Source organism: Taudactylus pleione, unplaced genomic scaffold (genome assembly GCF_031769625.1).
Source record: "Taudactylus pleione unplaced genomic scaffold, aTauple2 ptg000207l, whole genome shotgun sequence".
NCBI classification, from domain to species: domain Eukaryota; kingdom Metazoa; phylum Chordata; class Amphibia; order Anura; family Myobatrachidae; genus Taudactylus; species Taudactylus pleione.
Window position 1 is genome coordinate 2596683 of NW_028284609.1, and position 19530 is coordinate 2616212.

At 37.2% G+C, this 19530-nt stretch overlaps 1 protein-coding gene across 5 annotated transcripts in view; it reads left to right on the forward strand.

Annotated features, from left to right (window-relative positions):
* Positions 1-19530, forward strand: part of SYT1 (synaptotagmin 1) — a 783192-nt gene that overhangs the window by 573327 nt on the left and 190335 nt on the right. For all 5 annotated transcript variants that reach the window (XM_088478101.1, XM_088478105.1, XM_088478102.1 and 2 more), the window contains one exon: positions 11540-11724. In XM_088478101.1, coding sequence (XP_088334227.1) covers positions 11540-11724 — 185 coding nt within the window. The remainder of the gene's footprint in view (positions 1-11539; positions 11725-19530) is intronic.

Consider the following 19530-nt stretch of genomic DNA (forward strand, 5'->3'; position numbering starts at 1 on the left):
GATGAAGGCTAGGGGCCCCACAGGCAGACGTTGTAAGTCACATTCGTCATCAGCTGAGGTTTGTTTTGAGACAATAGGGGGGGGAGACAGCAGACCAATATCACACTAGCATCAGGGTTGTTACACCTTCATTAGAAGACATGTGACCACCACCATCACAGCTACTATCACCGCCGCTACCTGGAGGAAGTTGTCTCTTCTCCAGACCTCAGAACACACAGGGACAGGGGATTCTGCAGGACTTGCAAGGACTCCATCCACCCACTAGAGAACCACCACCAAGTGCCGAGCAAGGATACCCCAGCTTAGGAGTGGAGCCAACTGGATTGAAGATCCAGAGTGCACACACCAGGATGGATGCTGCAGCCTATTGGTAAGTGCATATTGTGGGATGCTGCCAGGACTCACACACAAGGGCATCCAAAATCCTGATGACCACCTTTAGGGTGATTGAGATGTATGGTGTGCACACCATACGGGAAGAGACCTCCTCAGCAAGGGTCATCTTACACATCCCATTCCTAGTGTGTCACTGCATTATCAGTAGATGCTCATCGTAAAAATAATTTCAAAATTGACTATACTTTGTCAATACATTATAATTAGTAAATGTCCTTCCTTTCACTGTATATTGTTACATTTTCTATTTGATTTTTTAGAATTAAATAAATATAAGTACAAGAACATTATTAAGTCTCGTAGTTTTGTTTCACCTATTTTCTTTTCTTTTCTTCGTATTAACACCCCAACATACATTACAATTAATTGATTCTCTTATATAACCTCTATTGATAAGATAATTAACTGCTTCCGTATTGCAGTGAAACAAATTGTCTCTTATCTTAAAACAATTATCCATAAGTTATATATTTTTTAATAAATAATAAAAATTGCATTCACTTTAAAATATTACAGTATTGAACAATTATGCCCCTAATGTGCTTTCCTGAAAAGTTATATTAGCACAATTAAAATATAAAAAAAAATATGAATAGAATTCTTCAGGAGATCCTCAAAATGTATATAGGGCCATTTACTGCAGTCTAGTACCTAAGGTACTAGCCCTAAAAATGTATATAGGGCCATTTACTGCAGTCTAGTACCTAAGGTACTAGCCCTAAAAATGTATATAGGGCTATTTACTGCAGTATAGTACCTACGGTACCAGGGTCAGGCTGTCAATTGTAGTCGGGTGAAAGATTGAAGTGCCGGAGCGGGCCCGAAATAACTGAAAGCCTAGAAGCCTGGCCATGGGTTAATATGGGTCTGGTTCAATTCCCTCTCCTGTTGGCTAATACATCCTACTGTATGTTCCTCCTGCTGCTCCCTATGTTGTGGGCTCTTAGGCTACACCACATGTTCTAGAGCTTGTCCCAGGTAGATATTGCCATTTTCAGATGACATTAGCTGTTGTAGACTATGGGCTACACATGATAGTAGTTCCTGGGAGAAGATCCCTCCACAGCAATTTCCACTTGTAAATGCATGGTTAGCAGATCACACATGCATGCACGGCTCCCAAAGGAAAAATTATGGGCTTCTGTCAATGCATGTAGGGCTGCCGAGAGGGGAGAAGTGGGTACTGATAACCTGGGCTTGTTGGAGGGGCCCGGATCCAATGCCACCCCCCTCTTACCTGTCAGCAGCAGCATCCACTCTCTCTAGCTGCATTGGGGTCAGGGAACCTGCTGCCGCTGAGCAGATAGCCCCTGCTGGATTTGCCCTGGCTGAGAGGCTCACAGCGCCACCCCTGTTCAGCGTCCAGTAAATCATTATTTTAATATTTTTCTAAGGGACGTGAGAGCACCTCCCATGATTAGGCCATGGCCCCAAAAGTACCCAGGCCTGGCCAAGCTTTCTACAGCCCTGCCTGCATGTATTTTTTTAATACATTTGTGTGATCTTTAATATGTTATTCCTACAATTGGTGATATAATAAAATGTAATTAACGGGTCTAGAACCTGATAATAAATATGTATTCTAAGAAGTCTTTTTCATATAAGAAAAACTGTTGCCATATGCATCACAACACCAAGTGACAAATTCACAGGGACAGCAGAATTTCGGAAGCACTGTCAAGGCTCTGGTGTATTGACAAATGAACACATTTTCTTCTGGTTGTGAAACACAGCAAATTGGTTCTGTAGTTAATGGGGATTTTTCTGTAATATTCATAAGATGGCCCCATAGAAAGGGGTGGTAATGGTCTCATCTCTTTGAGATACTAGTAGGTTAGTTGACTCCTGATATGTTAATTAGCTTGTGACAAAAGTTAGCCTTAGTACAATATGTGTGATTGTGGTAGGTAATATAATCTGTAAGATCCAATAAGCAGGGACTGATAGGAATGAGAAAAAAAAAAGAAAAAAAGAATGACAAATAGTCTCTGTAAAATTACTTTGTAATATGTACTTGTACTTTTTTTTGCCTCACCTGTCTCATGTGCATGTAAAGACTTGTTCTAAGAATATGACATGCAAAGCAACAACTGGCTTTCAGTATCACCTCAAGAATATAGTACTAGGTAGCATGAAAATAGACATTGAAAGATATTTGTCTCTATATTTCTGGTCCTTGGCATCTATGAACGCCATAAAAACTGCATAAAGATATAGGCTATTTAATCAGCATGCATGTATTGTGTGAATTACGTAATTATAGCTATACAATTTGCTTGTGATGTACTGGCACACATGCTGGGAATGAGTGATGAATGATAATTTCTTGAGGAACTGTATACTGCATTGTCTGTGAAAGAAAAGGCGCTGTGGATTTGCATAAAAGGCATTTGACAATTTCAATTGCAGTCATGCCAGTAAATGTTTTTTTAGTCTCTCTGGATAGCCTAGCTTTTATTTTACTTTTTATCTGATTTTAACAATCATTTATTGACTAATAGAAATTTTAGTAATGGAAATAACCTTCTCTCTGGGCCTCTCCCAACAGGCAGACTTTCAATGCATAATGATGGCTTTGCGTTTCTTTTTCCTGACAATTTAGTGTCTGAGGGGCTGATTCAGAGATAGACGGTAAAGGCACCACCGCTGTGTCTTTGCCCAACTCCATTAAAAAATATTTATTATAAATAGGTTATCAGGACACCATAATCAAGGCAGCTACAGTAGTTTAAGGACGGTGCTCCAAAACAGACCCTCAAGTACACAAGGGAAGCAGTGTGGTCCCATAAGTCAAAAGACCAGCCTCCTTGGACCATAGGCCCATGTGCACTGCACTGTCATCACACATGGTGGATTCACCACTTGCTGTGTGGTATGGTTGTATAGGCAGATTGCCAGTAATCCTTCTAAAAAACTCTTACAGAATGATCTGCACAGTACTGCAAGAATACAAGGTGCATTGAGGAAACAGCATTTAGATGCACATTGTACTATTTGTTTTCATGTTTGTTAAGTCCTGCATTCTCTCTGCATTGATATGTATAGTCATGAGAATTAATTTTCTGATGAACAAAAGGATCCCTGTTAATTTGTTCCATTTTTAAAGTGCAGTCTCAGGCACATTCTGCATCTTTCCATGCTTATTGAATGGGCACTGTGTAAGCAGACTGATCAAGACTAAAGCAAATAAGCCAATTGGACTATTCTCACTTGTCCATGCAAACATGGAAAACATATGCAATCTGCTTAAAAAAAAACATTAAAAAAAAATTAGCATCAGTTCTTCAGTGTTAGGATTTTAATGAGTTATTACTGCATTTTGTGTTCATACAAGCATGCATCACAAATGCAAATCTGAACAAACATTTGCCGTGATGGATTGCAGCATAGCTTATATAGCTAAAACTCTTATTATATGAATTTCTTATACTGTATATGGCACATGAGAGGTTAAACATTTTTTGCCCAGAGCAAATTTAATTTGTTACTCATTTTAATGAAATCACAAAATCTGACATGTCCAAATTGCAATACTAAATCTTCTAATGTATTGTTCCCGCTATGAAATAACTATGTACTTTTTCAGATTACACACTTTCGTTGACAGCTTTGAATTGGTAGTCATGCTTCATCTGACATTTTTAATTTAAAATTTTAAATCAAAGTCTTTAGTGATTATAAAATTTAGTACATTAACTCAATCGCTAACTCCAAATAGAAAGGACCCCTTCAGAATAGAAATGAATCAGTATGGTATTGTGAAGCCTGCCCACTAAATACATACTTCCAAGTTCTCTACATTATCTTATTGTCTTTTTCTCCAAGATGTAATAAAGGGAGGCATATGCACAGTACACAATAATGCATTACTCTCTGCTTACTGCTTTCACTTACTTCATAAGAAGTTCTCCAGTCTAGAAAAATAAAGATTGGCCATCTCTCCACCACTCACCACCATGTACAGAATGACATCCCACTCACTATAGTAATTAAATAGATTTTATATATATATATATATATATATATATAATGAATCAAAAAAGAGAGCACTCACCAGGCTTTAAATAGCAGCAAAGAATGTTCATCCTTTATTGTTACTCAAGGCAATACAATAACGGGGTACTTGTCGACATTTCGGTCCCCAACCAGACCTTTGTCAAGACCACCAACCACCTACAAGGAGAGCGTGGGCTATCCTTGTAGGTGGTTGGTGGTCTTGACAAAAGTCTGGTTGGGGACCGAAACTTCGACATGTTTCCCATGATTGTATTGCCGGGACTAATAATAAAGGATGAACTTTATTTGCTTCTATTGAAAAGCCTGGTGAGTGCTCTCTTTTTTGATTCATTCTATATCTCGTGCCACACGGTACACCTTTAGTCACACCTATGTACTGTGGCGCTGGAAAAAGTCATAGCGTGTAATACAACTGTTTGTCCACCAGGTGTCGCTTTTACTAACCTACACTGCGCATGCATCCGATATCCAATGCATTTTCTGTATCACTGCCCGATGATTGGCTGACAGAACCTGTGAGTATAGTACAGCGTTTTCGTCATGGCTTCAGGGCTGTAGAAAAATGTGTAATAAAGTTTTAAATCATTACAGTACAGTATGTGTGTGAGTCCTGTACTTTAAAAAAATTTTTTTTTAGATTTTTGTCTCAGGGGCTTAGACAGGGGTTACATGCATGCATAGATTTCAATGAGACAGGATTTGGGTAACTGCTTGGGTACTGTGTTTACATGTACTTGTATAATATTTAGAAAGGAAGACACATTTTTATTATTATTATCATTATTATTATGCTACCCACATTACGCCCTCCTTAACGGCAGCGGGTGGGTGGAGTGCACAAGGATTCAGTAGATGAATGTGAAAGCCTTCTTGGCCTAGTGGTAGAGCAGTGGTTTTACATTGCCATGGTCCAGGGTTCACATCTCACCACAGCCCAAATTATGATTACTTTAGATTCATTATGCTATTTTTTTTTTTTATAAAGTACAGTGGTGGATCCATCCTTAACCACTTGCCTGGCATGGTCGTATCAGATACGACCATACCAGACTGGGCTTTCCCTGACATGGCCGTATCTGATACGACCAGTCAGAAAAGCTCTATGGGTGGCTGCTGGAAAATCATTTTCTAGCAGCCGCCAATCACAGAGGGACCTCCTGGTCCCTCTGCACACTTTGCCCCTCCCCGTGGGCCGATCACTGCTGTGATCGGCCAGCCCAGAGCCGGCGAACCCACCCCCCCTGGCAGCTGCCGAGAGGACAGGGTAGAGAAGACAGCGCTGTCCTTCTCTCCCTCCTCTGGCAGTTAGCAGCAGCCCAGCGGCTACTGACAGGGAAGAGAAGGCAGCGCTAACAGCGCTGTCCTTCTCTCCCTCCTTGCCGGCTAACCGCAGCCCGGCGGCTGCTGACAGGGCAGAGAAGGCAGCGCTAACAGCGCTGTCTTTCTCTCCCTCCAACTCCAGCTAGCAGCAGCCGCCGGGCAGGGAAGGTAGCGCTGTCAGCGCTGTCCTTCCTTCACTCCACCCCCGCTATCAGCAGCCTCTTCCCCATTGACAATAACCCCACCCCCATGAATAAATCAGAGCCCTGGCCATAATATATATATATATATATATATATATATGTATATATATATATGTGTGTGTGTATATATATGTATATGTGTATATATATATATCTGTATATATATATATAAATATGTGTGTGTGTGTGTATATATATATATATATATATATGTGTATATATGTATATATATATATATATATATATATATATGTGTGTGTATATTTATATATATGCACGTGTGTATATATATATATATATATATATATATATATATATACACGTATATAGATGGCAGCCCCCAACCAATGTTAAGGAAGCATCGGCAGCTTTGGTCACTATCGATGTTTCTATCGATGGCCAACAGTACTATATGGCATACAGCGCTTAAAAATTATTATTTTTTTTTTTAAGAAAATCATGTTGGATAAGTTTTAAAAAGCTGTTCCCGACTTAATTCAATCATAAAAAAAAAACGACAATTTCGGAGCAGTTTTTGGAGAAAGAATTTGTCAGTTAAGTGGTTAATAATTCGAGTTTCATATGCACCCACTGGTATTGGGGTTCATGGACTCAAACGCAACCTCAGTTTTAATTAAGACCACATAATTTCCTGTTCAATAATGTTGCAGTAGTGTATTGAAGGCACTACATTGCTCCACAACTCCCCCGCACCCTGCAATGACACACCCATACAGTTATGGGATGCAGGGGCTCAAGTGTCAGGTTTCAGGTGCACTCTCAGCATCATGAGCTTAGACCGGTCAGATACACCCACAGGTGTTGAGATTCAGGGACTCAAATGCAACCTCATTTTTAAATAAGACCACATGATTTCCTGTTCAATAATGTTACTTATGAGGCCTGGAAGGTGGGAGGTGGCGGTGGCGTGGCTCTTCACCTGTGAAAAACAACCCCACAATGTAAGTTTGCCACAAAATAATTTGAAAATGTCAATAAATACAGTAGAGCCAGACTGTACTACAGTATTACTATTATTACACTTTATTAACAGTATAAGACAAGGTCACTGAAACATACTGCACAGTACTGAAAAAAAGCACAAGGAACAAGTGACAATTCGAGGAGAAGAGGTTGGAGATGGTCTTTAGCCGCATACACACTAGACAATAAGTTGAACCATGTGACGATAACAACAACGTTATAATTCATATGGTTCCAGATCATCCAGTGTGTATGCATGATATCACTAACGATGCACGCTCCCGCCGATCATTAACAATGTCTTCCATCGCCTGAATTTGCAGGAGAATCTGAAGTATCATCAGATTCTGCCTGTTCGTGGATGGAGCAGGTTGATCTCACTGAATGATATCGTTAACGACATTTTCCACCGTGGCGTACTTTTGTTCCCTAGGCAACAGTTTTCTACTGATACAGAAAAAAAGTTTCTCTCCACTTTATTTCACTTGGGATATTATGGCGCCTAAGCCCACACAAGCATCCATGTAGAATAAACTTCTGGTTGAAGTCTGGTGATTTTGGCACCAGACAGGATCATTATGCTGATGCCATGCCAGCTGATCGTGATAATTCTTCTATAACATTTCTGTTAACAGAGCTGGTGAGTGGCAAAATTACTTACAAATTGCCTGTAATATCCAATTACCTCCAAGAAGTTTTGTAGCTAACATTTTTTTTGTGGTTTTGGCCAGTTTTGCACTACCTCTACTTTGTCCAGCTGTAGTTTTACCTTGTCTTGATCCACTATATAACCCAAGTATGTATTTTTCTGCATACCCATGCCACATTTGTCAGGGTTAGCGGTTAAGCCGTAGCATATAAGGTCGCTACTACATCCTGGACCTTTGGTAGCTGGAATTCCCAATCCTTAGTAAGGATGATGATATCATCTAAGTAAGCTGCGGTGTAGGCGCTATTGGTTCGCAGACACAGGTCTCTGTCTGTATGTCTCTAATCCACAGCCAGTCAATTAACACTAGAAATAAGGGGAGCAAAGCTTCCTCTGCTGATAGAAGATAGATACAGTGGATAGATAGATAGATAGATAGATAGATAGATAGATTATATACGAGTAGTTGTATATATGTTCCAGTTTTCACAGGGCTCTCCAATTTTTTTAGCTGGAAATCTTTTTCAGAGTAGTTCACAATATTTAAGTTTGACAAAATTGGCAATGCTGTAATCATAGGTTAAATTTTAATTAAGGCACTATCTTAATGGATTTATACATTCTCTCCATGTTTATGTGGGTTTTCTCTGAGATCTACAATTTCTTCTAACAAAAATACTTGTGGCAGATTGGCTTCCTAAGGAAATTTAGACTGCAAAGTCTTTTCAGGACAGGGACCACAGTGAATTAATTTATTTTCCTACTGAATAGTATGTCAGCTTTTCATGCATAAAAAATAAGAATAACTTGTTCTTTTAAAGAACAAGTCAAAGTAGGCCAGCCATTATAGATTCTTTGTGCCTGCTTGTCACATTCCCCTGCATTATATCTGGATTGCAGCAAGATACAAACTGCAGTAGCTAGTGTCTGCATTGATGTACTCACTGCGACCTATACATGTTGAGGTTAGTGTTAAGCTGCGATGAAGGTTAGGGTCAGGTTTAAGGTTAGTATCAGCAGTACTCACTGCCACTATAGACACAAAACTTGTCATTATGTCAATGGTGACATTTTGAATGTCGACATATGATATGTTGACCTCCTGCCCATGTCAACATTTTGAATGTCAACATTTAGAACATGTCGATATGTGATCGCTATGCTTTAATATGTAAATATACAGTATATGTTGATTATGTTCCAAGTTATTTTATATTGATCACTTAGATACATTTAGTGAATTAAACATATAGGGCCATATTCAAATCGGAGCAAAACGCCGTTTCCGCATGGGTTTTTTTGCAAAAATTTCACCTTTTTTTTTTAATCTGTATTTAATTCCAGTCCATTTTCGCCTATGCAAAAAGTCAAGGCACTGAAATAGGCAATACTTTTTTTCCACAGAATAGGAGGTGAAAAAAAATGTAAAATCTATATTTTGGGGTGCAGATGTTGGGAAGCCACTCAAAACCCTTGGTACCCCCCCCCCTCCCACCCTCCAATGGACAATTCACCTGAAAAAAAGAACTAAAAAACTCCAGGAACAACCCAAAAAACGCCTTTAAAATTTGGGGTGAAAATTAAAAAAGTAGGGGGACAACTTCAAAAACTAGAGAAATAAGCTTCAGGGGGTGCTCTGAGAAGGGCCAAGTGTTTTTGGGATTGAAGGTGCTTGTATGATGGAGGAATTTCACTTTTCTAAAACTACACATTAGAGACATTAATATATGCTAGTACCCATTTACAAGCACACCAAATTTGATGGAACTACTGTACTTATTTGCTCCAAAAAACACTGCTTTATGCCATTCTTCACCACTTTTACCAAGACGCTAATAGCAAGAACTTACCACCACTTAAGTACTCTAAGTAGTTCAACTAGGACTAATACTAAACTACCATAATGATTTCCGAAGTCAGCCCATCTTTTCTGGGGTACAGAGTGATTCCCCCAATTCATCCTGCACTTTTTGCCTGTTTAACATTCGTCGGGTCCCGTTTTCGCCTGTTTGGCAATTGAACACGGAGTAAATTGGGAGCACGCATGAAAAGTTTTTGCATCCAAAACACGCGAAGGCGGTGAAAAGTCAGGCAGGCGGAACTTTCTCACTGATGCAAAACTAATTGAATATGGCCCATAGTATTAAATTCATTTTTTTTTAATATCCACATTATGCTATCTTCTGTTGGGATTTTTTTTAATTATCATAGTTAAAATGTAAGGCAGACCAATAGTTTGCTTGAAGTGGTCTTGATTGCAGAAAATTGTTATAGGAATGCAGCTGAATTAAGACTTTCTGTATACAAAGGCTCCTGTTGGATAGCTGGAAGGAGGCCTGTTCTATCCTAATGGGAGTAAATATCACACAACTCTAACAAATGTGGGATCTATATAAGGTGTTAATTTTTCCTCCAGACTTTATTATTTCAGGTGCTATATGCCTTTCTGCAACCATAATTTCCACTCAAATTTGCTACTTCGCTCAAGCAATTGTTCTGTTATCAGCCCCTATTCTATTATCTTTTTATTTGTTTTTTTTTCTTTTTTTGTGTATTACTGCTACTGTCCTCACAAAATTGTCTTGACTGGTACAAAAGTGGAGTGATGGACATAGAAAATTATTAGTCCGATGATGACAGACATTGTTATTATTGTCTCTGTCAGCAGCTGTTTTTAAGAGTTTGTCTTTCATCATTATTCTAGCATATAATCATAGAAGTAGAAGGCAGCAGCAGTTTTGTGTGCATTAATGGGACACACAACAATGGGCTTTATGTGTTAGAATATCTTTTTGCAGAAGTTTTATTTTTTACGAAACTGCTTCAAAGTGCTTTATTAATCCTCAAATGTCAAAACTTCACCTGATAGTCTTTACATTGTATTGTTTGGTGATGACATTATTGGAGATGTCTGTAGAACTATGAATTATAACCACACAACTTGAGCTAATGTTTGAGTAACTGTAAAAAAATAGAGCACAAGACAGCTATGGAAGCATTGCTACAACGTAACAATGATTCAGCTTTACCAAAAGTATCCATCTGTATGACACTTCCATGCTTTTGTATGCAGTATATTGTTATATGCAGATAACAGTTCTGCAGTATGACTTTATCTTTATCCTCATCTCTCAATTACATAATGTTCTTAATTTTCTTCCATCATTAAGTGCAAGCTGCACATTTCCAGTAACCATGGTAACCAATGTCATGAATTGGAATAATTGTTCTAATAAGTATTGTTACTGCTAGAGTAAACTCCATACAGTGTTCTGATGTTACCCGCACAATAGCTTCTTATTAACAGTATGAAACCCAGATAAATAACTGTTTATATGCAGTAGAGCACACAAATGACCTGAGTGACAATGTATACAGAGATATATCCAATTACATTATATGCATCACTGTGTTATAAAGGTGGATGTATCAAGCCTTGGAAAGAGATAAAATACCAACCATCAACTGTGTAACTGTAGTTTTACAGCATGTGTTTGAGAAAAGACAGATAGAAGCTGATTGGTTGATACTTTAACTTTCTCCAAGTTTGTACATTCTCTAATTGGGAACTTTCTGTGTTAGTATTTGAGAATACAGCAACTCAAAATTGTCCCCCAATCTGACAAATATTATTGTACTCTCTTTAGGTATATTTGCCCCTTTTGTCACATTTTCTCTTGCCCAATCATCTTTTAGATTTAATAAGCAGCCATGTCTACTAAGTGCTACGTGATTCATTCTCATATTGCTCCATACATAAAGATAATTGAACGTAAAATGCCCAATACAGTTAGTAATCTCTCTATCTCTGTACCAAGTTTACCTGTGTGTAATACTGTATCATTTCAATTGTACTGTATGTATATTTTGTTCTGTGCATATATCATTATACTGTATACGTAAACATTGTTATTGTCTTTTAACATGATCTTTTGTTTTACTCTGATGTTCTGCTTGTATTTTTCAGTGCCACCTTGGGCCTTAATTGCAATAGCCATAGTTGCTGTCCTGTTGATACTTACCTGCTGTTTCTGTGTGTGCAAGAAATGTTTATTCAAAAAGAAGAACAAGAAGAAGGGAAAGGAAAAGGGTGGGAAAAATGCTATTAACATGAAAGATGTTAAAGATTTAGGCAAGAGCATGAAAGATCAGGTAACTAAGGATTATTATTCCTGTATTTGATAGTATATTGTATTCTAGCAATATTTATACCATTTTATTAATATATCAAATGTATAAAAAGAAAAAGGAACTATTGGTACATCTAGATCCTCTTCTATCACTTCACATTTTAATCATATGTACCTTGATATTTATATTTGAATTAAGTCTCTCAAAGTTACACCATCTACAAAGTCAAGTTTATTATTAATTATCTTAATGGGAACCGTGGACCCCTAATCATAGCAATCTAAAGCTGTCTGGTTTATTATTTTACTTTAGAGGAAACTGTATAAATTGATCCCTATTTACCAAAAAATCTGATTTTCTGATCAAAATATGGGCACAAATGTAATAGCCTGCAACTTGTGGACACGGGTGCAATTTCAGTAATATAACCTCTAGAATGAAAGTGTTAATCAGTTTTAAGATACAACCAAAACTATTTTTACCTCAAAACCCATTGGCTATTTAAAATTATACTCTGGTTATCAAATGCCTATATACAGTATCCACTTTGGCTGCACATGATTGTGTCCAAGATTCACCTTAGTCACCCAGGTGTCAGGCTGAGCACACAGATATACCTTAGTATTTTAACATGAATAATGTCTTACCGTAGATGGCTATTGACTTGTTATTCATTATCACAGAAACAAGATACACTGTTAATTCATAAACTAAAAAAGCAACCGCCCTTCAATTCTTGCAATTAAATCACAACCAAAAGTCTTGAACACTTAATACAGTGAATCTATTGTAGGTCTAAATGAGCCAAATCACATTGCATACTGATTTGCTAGTAATATGTTTTGTAAACAATAATATACTAGAAACACCCAATGGTCAGGTGTACAGTATGCATATTTTTTGTATTTATAAATATTAATTTACTTTACTCACTCCTGATATTGCCTCTTTATTGCTACAATGTATAAAACTAGGCTATAAAATAATTTTAAAAAATATATTATATTTTCATTATATAATATTCATATGCAGATACCTAAAGTCATTTCTGCAGTCTCAATAAATCACATATTCACACTAACTTTAAATGTGTTTAAAACTAGTAATCTATATAGCTTTACCCTCTTACTGGCAATAATGTGCATTTCCATTATGGCCTATCCCACACTTAAATGACAAATTATGTAATTTCTAGGTTATTTGGCAACTACTCCCATCTCCTACCAAAGGTTGTTATTATCGTACTGTTTTGGTTTAGCATATGTTAACATGTAGAACCACAGATCTGGACGTCAGAATCCTCCATGTCTATGGTAGAGAATGTACTGTAAATGCATGCTCTACTACTGTACTTGTGTCATTGCGGAAGAGTTGACCTTGGTCATCTATGTCATACCAAAAACAACTGTACTATGGGAGAGATTTTCTAAAACTTCTAGAGAGGAACCAATCAGATTATATATATATATATATATATATATATATCAATTTGTAGATTGTACTGGATACACTTATAGCCTTAATCTGATTGATTGCTATAGGTAACACCCCCACATGTCCTCTTAATAAGGTTTGATTAATATCCACCTAATACCATTGGTGTTTCTTGCTGCTACTGGGAACACCATTATGATGCATGGATACTTGCCTCTAAGATCACCTTCCCCATGTTGCTAAAGAGTGTTCAAGTGTCCAGGAGGACCCCCATTCTCTATTACATGTGAGCTGGGTGCTACCTGATAGGTTTGGGTGCCTACATGTGTATACAATATTATAACATCATTGACAGTGAAAGGGTTTTTTCAATGATTACATTTAACCTTTCTAAAATTTATTTTCTTATAGCAACATGAAAGTGCATTTTATAAAATGTTATCAGTACTATTCCATGCATGCTTCTTTATCTAATCATTAGATATTGTAGCAATTATATTATTCATGCATACTAAAACTCCCTCTTCCCTCTTTAGTTGCAAGATTCATAGACATCTGTTAAACTAGACATAAAAACTGATTCAGTAGTTTCAGTGTCAATGTTTCTATTTGGCCATCATGAGATATACAAAGCATGCCCAGTTATGTGAACAGAATCTTGCTGATCATTATGTAGACACTGTCACATACAGTATATGTAACTAATAGATGGCAAAACAGGTCATTGTTATTTTAAGCTTAATTAATCCCTAAAGGTCAGATATTTTAAAAAATATTAGTGAAAGTACAAATATACATTTAAAAATTATAGGAATTTCCTACAAATAAATATACCTGAAAAGTCTCTATAAACATTAGATTTTATATAAACCCAGCAAAGAAAGCTGCACAGAACCTAATTAAAGACTTAAAATGTAAACTTCTAAATGGCAAGTATTCATATACTTTCAAACTAGTTAAAGGCCTTTCCTTCTTCAGACTTTCAGTTTTTGGTTAGCATATTCTATAAAGCAGTTTTTTAAAAAGATATTTGTTTCTCCTTGCATTTTACTGTGTATTTCCCCACAGATTGTATATCATAAAGGTAGGCTTTTGTTTTTTATTTATTTTCTCATTTGAACCTAGATTTATCTAAAACCCAATACAATCCAACAGAGTAGACATTGACAAGTTTCATATCCAAGAAATTCAACAATCCTAGTAGACACAGTATAAAGGTCTTAGGAAAAAAACAATAGGAAGCCACAATGATAAAACAATGCAGTCAGTAGATGTTGTCTGAAGGTTGACATTCCCTTTATTTTCTGTTTTGGTACCTAAGTGTTAATATACATTGGTTGAGTTTTATGTTACAACTAAAATTAATCAGTTAATGTACCCTTTTAATAGTGATGGGATATTAATATATAATAATAACATTTATACTTTCATGAAACGTTAAAGGACCGGTAACTAATAGTTTATATTGAGTTATATTTTGGGGTGTAGAATGTCTCCTTCTATGATATGAATTGACAATGGAAGTCTGAGAATGGAATATTTATGTCCAGCTTCCCAGTATATACGTTTTATCCACGGATCTCTTAAATAGAATTAGGTATATTACACTGATGATGTTCTCTTTTTGTATACTCTCATTTGTGTTCCAAAATGTCTTAATCCACAAGTAAAGGAAATAATCCAGTAGTTTCTTGTATGTTTTCCTTAATCTAATTTCACTTAACTCTCATAACAGAATAATGAACTGAATTTAAGTACACATTTTATTTCTGCAGGTGATATACTAATTATAAATGTATCTGATTATGTCTCCCATTTATCTGAAATGTCCCATACTACCCTCTGTTTTCCAAATGAATATACAATATGTTTTGTATTTACATTGGGGTTCATTTACGACTGGAAAGCACAGCATGATCAACCAGAAAGCTATTTTATCTCAGTTACTATGCGGTAAGACTGCTTTTGAACAGTAGGACTTTGACAAATGACCATTTGCATAATGTAAATTATGCACATTTGTATATGCTCACCCAAAAAAGTGTATGCCTACATCCGTATACACAAATTGTACAGCACCTCCTTACACATGGGGGAAGGAAGAGGCCTTCATATGCAGACTGCGTACGGTAAGGATGTGTTTCTGAAATAGCAAACTGAGGTAGACAGGTGTGGCGAGGCGACACAGATGCCTGAGAGCTGGTGCAATACAAGCATTGATATTAGTCACAAACACTAGCTACAGAAACTGCTTTTGATTGGATGATTTCACATTCACCTCTGAAGCTGTTAAGTACTTTCTTCATTTATTGTGTATTTATTATAGGGTTTTAAGTATTTTAATATTATTTTTTAGTAACTTTATTTTGTGCAAGTAATAAGATTATACTGTTTTATTAAGGAGATTTTTTTAAAGTAAATCAAACCTGATAGCGACTGTGTTTTTCACTATTAAAACAGATAGAATTAAACTTTTGACATTTTTGGGTGTAAGTGTATCTGGTGCATATGCTAGTGGTGCAGATCTGGATACATCCTGCAGTGTAACCAACTCAGCATATGGGTATAAATATTAGTTGGAAGAGTGGGGACATGACGCTATAAATGCCTCATTTTGGACCCAACCCCTGAGAATAAATGGCGTGAATTATGGGATTATGTCACAGGATAGGACCGCAATGATGTGTTTCATCACTGCGCCACCCACGTTACTGGAGAAGTGGCAGCATGCAGGAGAGTTGCCCAGGGGTCAGGAGTACACCTCCAAATTTGTGGGTCTCCCAGAATTATGGCAGAGCAGGCAAGTATGCTTTTGTGTCTAGATTTATTCTGTAGCACATTGACTTCCATGTCAGACTGTGTATTCTGTAAAACTGATTGAAGCGTGCTACTTATGGTGGGTACACACTGACAGATACATTGGCCTATCAATATATTTGCTGCACGTCGGCCAGTGTGTACCAGCGATATGTCGGTGAACGTCGTCGTTCACTGACATATTGCATTGGCTGTTGTGCACAGCCGATGGAAACATATGTCTGCAGACATATCTGTCCATCGGCAGGTGTGTACGGGCGGTCGACAGACTGCCTGCACACACACAGCGGCAGCCGCGAGGAGGGGGGCGGGACCTGCCCCCGACCCGCCCACCGGCCGCTGGGCCCCGGCCCCCTGCCACCAGGACCCGAGGGCACAACCAGATGATGGTCGTTCAGTGTGTATGAACAACTATCATCTGCAGATATATCTGTCAGGTGTGTACCAACCTTTAGTCAAAAACTAACTGAATTCAATTTTGTGAGGGGTAGTCCAAAAGTGAAGCAAGCTTTTTAAAATTTGTACTCCTGTAACCCAGAGAAATACAGCAAGCAAATTGTCGAGGGCTAACAAATGTGCCATAATACAGTTGATGTACAAGCTCATAGCACATTAAGAGACAAATCTGTGTGTGTGTGTGCTGAAGAACTAAATAATGCAAACAGCACAAGACTCAATGTGCTCAGCTGAGATGCACATTCCTCTACGTAAATGATCCCCACTGTGTCACTAAGAATATGCATTGTTATTGTTTTTATTTTCCTTTATGGATTTTTATGTTATTTAGTTTTGTACAATGTATCATGTATTACATCTATTACTAACTGGAAAATGACCAATTTCAAGAGAAAATGCTTTGAAGGCAACTAAAATATTTATAAAGTACTAGCACAATATGAACTAGCTTACAAATGACAATATAATTAGAAAATCATCTTATTTACAGGCACATTGCATTGTTGTTGCTGCTGTGCAATGGGATTTAAACTGGCATATGAAAGGTTGCTGGTTGTTTCCCAATAGATTTACAATGATATAGAAGGGTTACACCAAAGAACCGCAAAGTGTGCTATTAATGTTTTATGTATTCATTTGTATTTAATACATAGCAGGTCAATGTCATTAGTAAAGAATGGGTATCTATAAAATACAAACAAGATTTTCCATAAAATCCAGCATAGCTCTCATGTGCAATTATCTAAGGCCATTCACTCTACAAAACTGGGCATGCAAGAATGTGCAGGAGATTAAGTAGTCAGGTTGCAGATCATTACAATGCAGCAGCACAGAGTATGTTAGCTTAGTCTGTATGTCCATGTGAAGACAAGATTTAAGTGGGAGAGAATAGACTAAAGTGAAGCCAATCAAATGATCTAAACATTAAAAGGAGCTATCGCCTCTGCTGCTGTGTCTGTGTACGCAGTGGATGTGCGGAAATATGCAAATATGGCAGCCATCGGGATTTGTATTGAGACGCCCACCTGCAGCTTAGCAAATCCAAGCATCTGCGCACAAAAATGCAGCATCGGTTGCAGATCATTCAATTGAATCAGGCCCAGTGTCATCCTCCTGTCAAACTGGTGCTGTCGACTGCTGTGTATGAAATTAAATTCACACATCCAACTTGTTGTATCAAATTACAAAATATAACACTGTATATAGCCTCTCTAGATTTATAACTATAATTCATTTAACTGTATTTTCATACCAAGCTGACTGTTATTGCTGTCATCGTCTATCAGAATATTCTGTAAATTTAGCTCTAGCTTTTTTTAATCTGTTTCTATACCAGTAGAATCTAAAGCAGAGTATGAAGAGCAGCATATTTTATAATGACACATTTGTATGTATTTTTAAAATACAACACTATAATGTAGCATAGGAAACAGGAATAGTTTCTTTGCAGATCTGGAGTTTTGGAGCCAAATAATGTGGTGTACCGCAAAAATATTATACTATAATATACTTCCCAAAACAGACAATTGATGTGCTGGATATTAAACTGTTTTACAAACATTTAGTCAGCATGTGGTCACTGTAACTTTTCAATACACAAATGGTTTTTACACCTTATACAGACATTTTACACACGAAAGTGCATGCACACAAAAATCATATCTAAAAGATTCTGGGGTAAATTTACTAAGATGGGAGTTCTATTAAGAAGTGAAGTTGCTCATAACAACCAATCAGATTCCAAGTATTATCTTCTAGAAGGTGCTAGATAAATGAGAAGTAGAATCTGATTGGTTGCTATGTGAAACATCACTTCTTAACTAGAACTCCCATCTTAGTAAATTTACCCATAAGTATATAAACATAGACATTAAATAAAGACCCACAGTCTCTGTACTCTTGTCACTAATTTAAGCCATACAAGAGACTCTAACAACCAGCACTTTGGATGATAATTTTAAAGGATTTTATTAATTATGCTGGGCATACACTGGCAGGCAGATATTTTATCTGGCACCCTGACACCCAGCTAATATAATGGACATACACTGAGATATTGCACAGTGTATTGGCCCCAATATCTGCACTCCACCCCTAGGGATGAGTGATTTCCCTGTTCCTTCCCTGTGAAGGAACAGGGGAAATGTCTGTTGGTTGGCCCCTGCTTTGGTATACACTGACCGATGCAGTCGGCATTTAACTTACAAATATTACCTTGGACGGGCATGCTGGACGATCCAGCATGCACGAACGTTCCATATTTTAGCATCGGTCAGCCACACACACAGTGCAATTAATGGGGATATCAGACGGATCAGCCCGATAATTGTATAGTGTATGCCCAGCATTAGGAGGGTAGTATAAATGTCACTGTAGGTATGTTCTAAGTGCTAGTTTTGCTTCTGATGATATACAGTTCAATCAGAGACAACAATTCTCCAAGTTACATTGCAAGGCTCCTGCGCAGATGATCCTCCAGAAAGCAGATGGGGGCACTCACCTGTGTATGTTTATGGTAGCCAGATATATGCAAAATCTGTGAAACACAACTCAAATATTTAGACTTTTTTAATTTTCTTTTAGATGGATATCAACAGACTTCGATAATATATAATAAATATCCAATGTAAAATAGCTATATAAATATAAATGTGCAGGTGAAACAACACTAATTTTTTTAGAAGACATATAAAAGTATTCCAGCATAACAGTATTGATCTTCATTGCAATGTTTCTTGTAAATAAGATGAACAGTTCATAAAATGCATATCTAATGGTCATTTTTCCACGGTTTTTACTAATGGTTATGCGTGGCTGTCTTAATTTGATTTCTTCCTTCTGTGTCCTCCCTCTCTGTGTTGTATCTCATGACTGTTCTGGATTGTCACTTGCGGTAGGTTTTATTTTTCCTATTTGGATAAACTATAGACAGTGAAAACATTTTATGATTAGTTATCTTGACAGCTGGGGCTTCTCAATTGAGATTAATCCACTGCTTAACACTGCTTAATACATCAAGAGGCTGAACTAAATTGATTTCATTCAAACGTAAATAAAGTTATCCCCACAAATAAAAACAAAATTGTATTCGAAGGCTTAAATTGTGTAATTGCTGCAAAT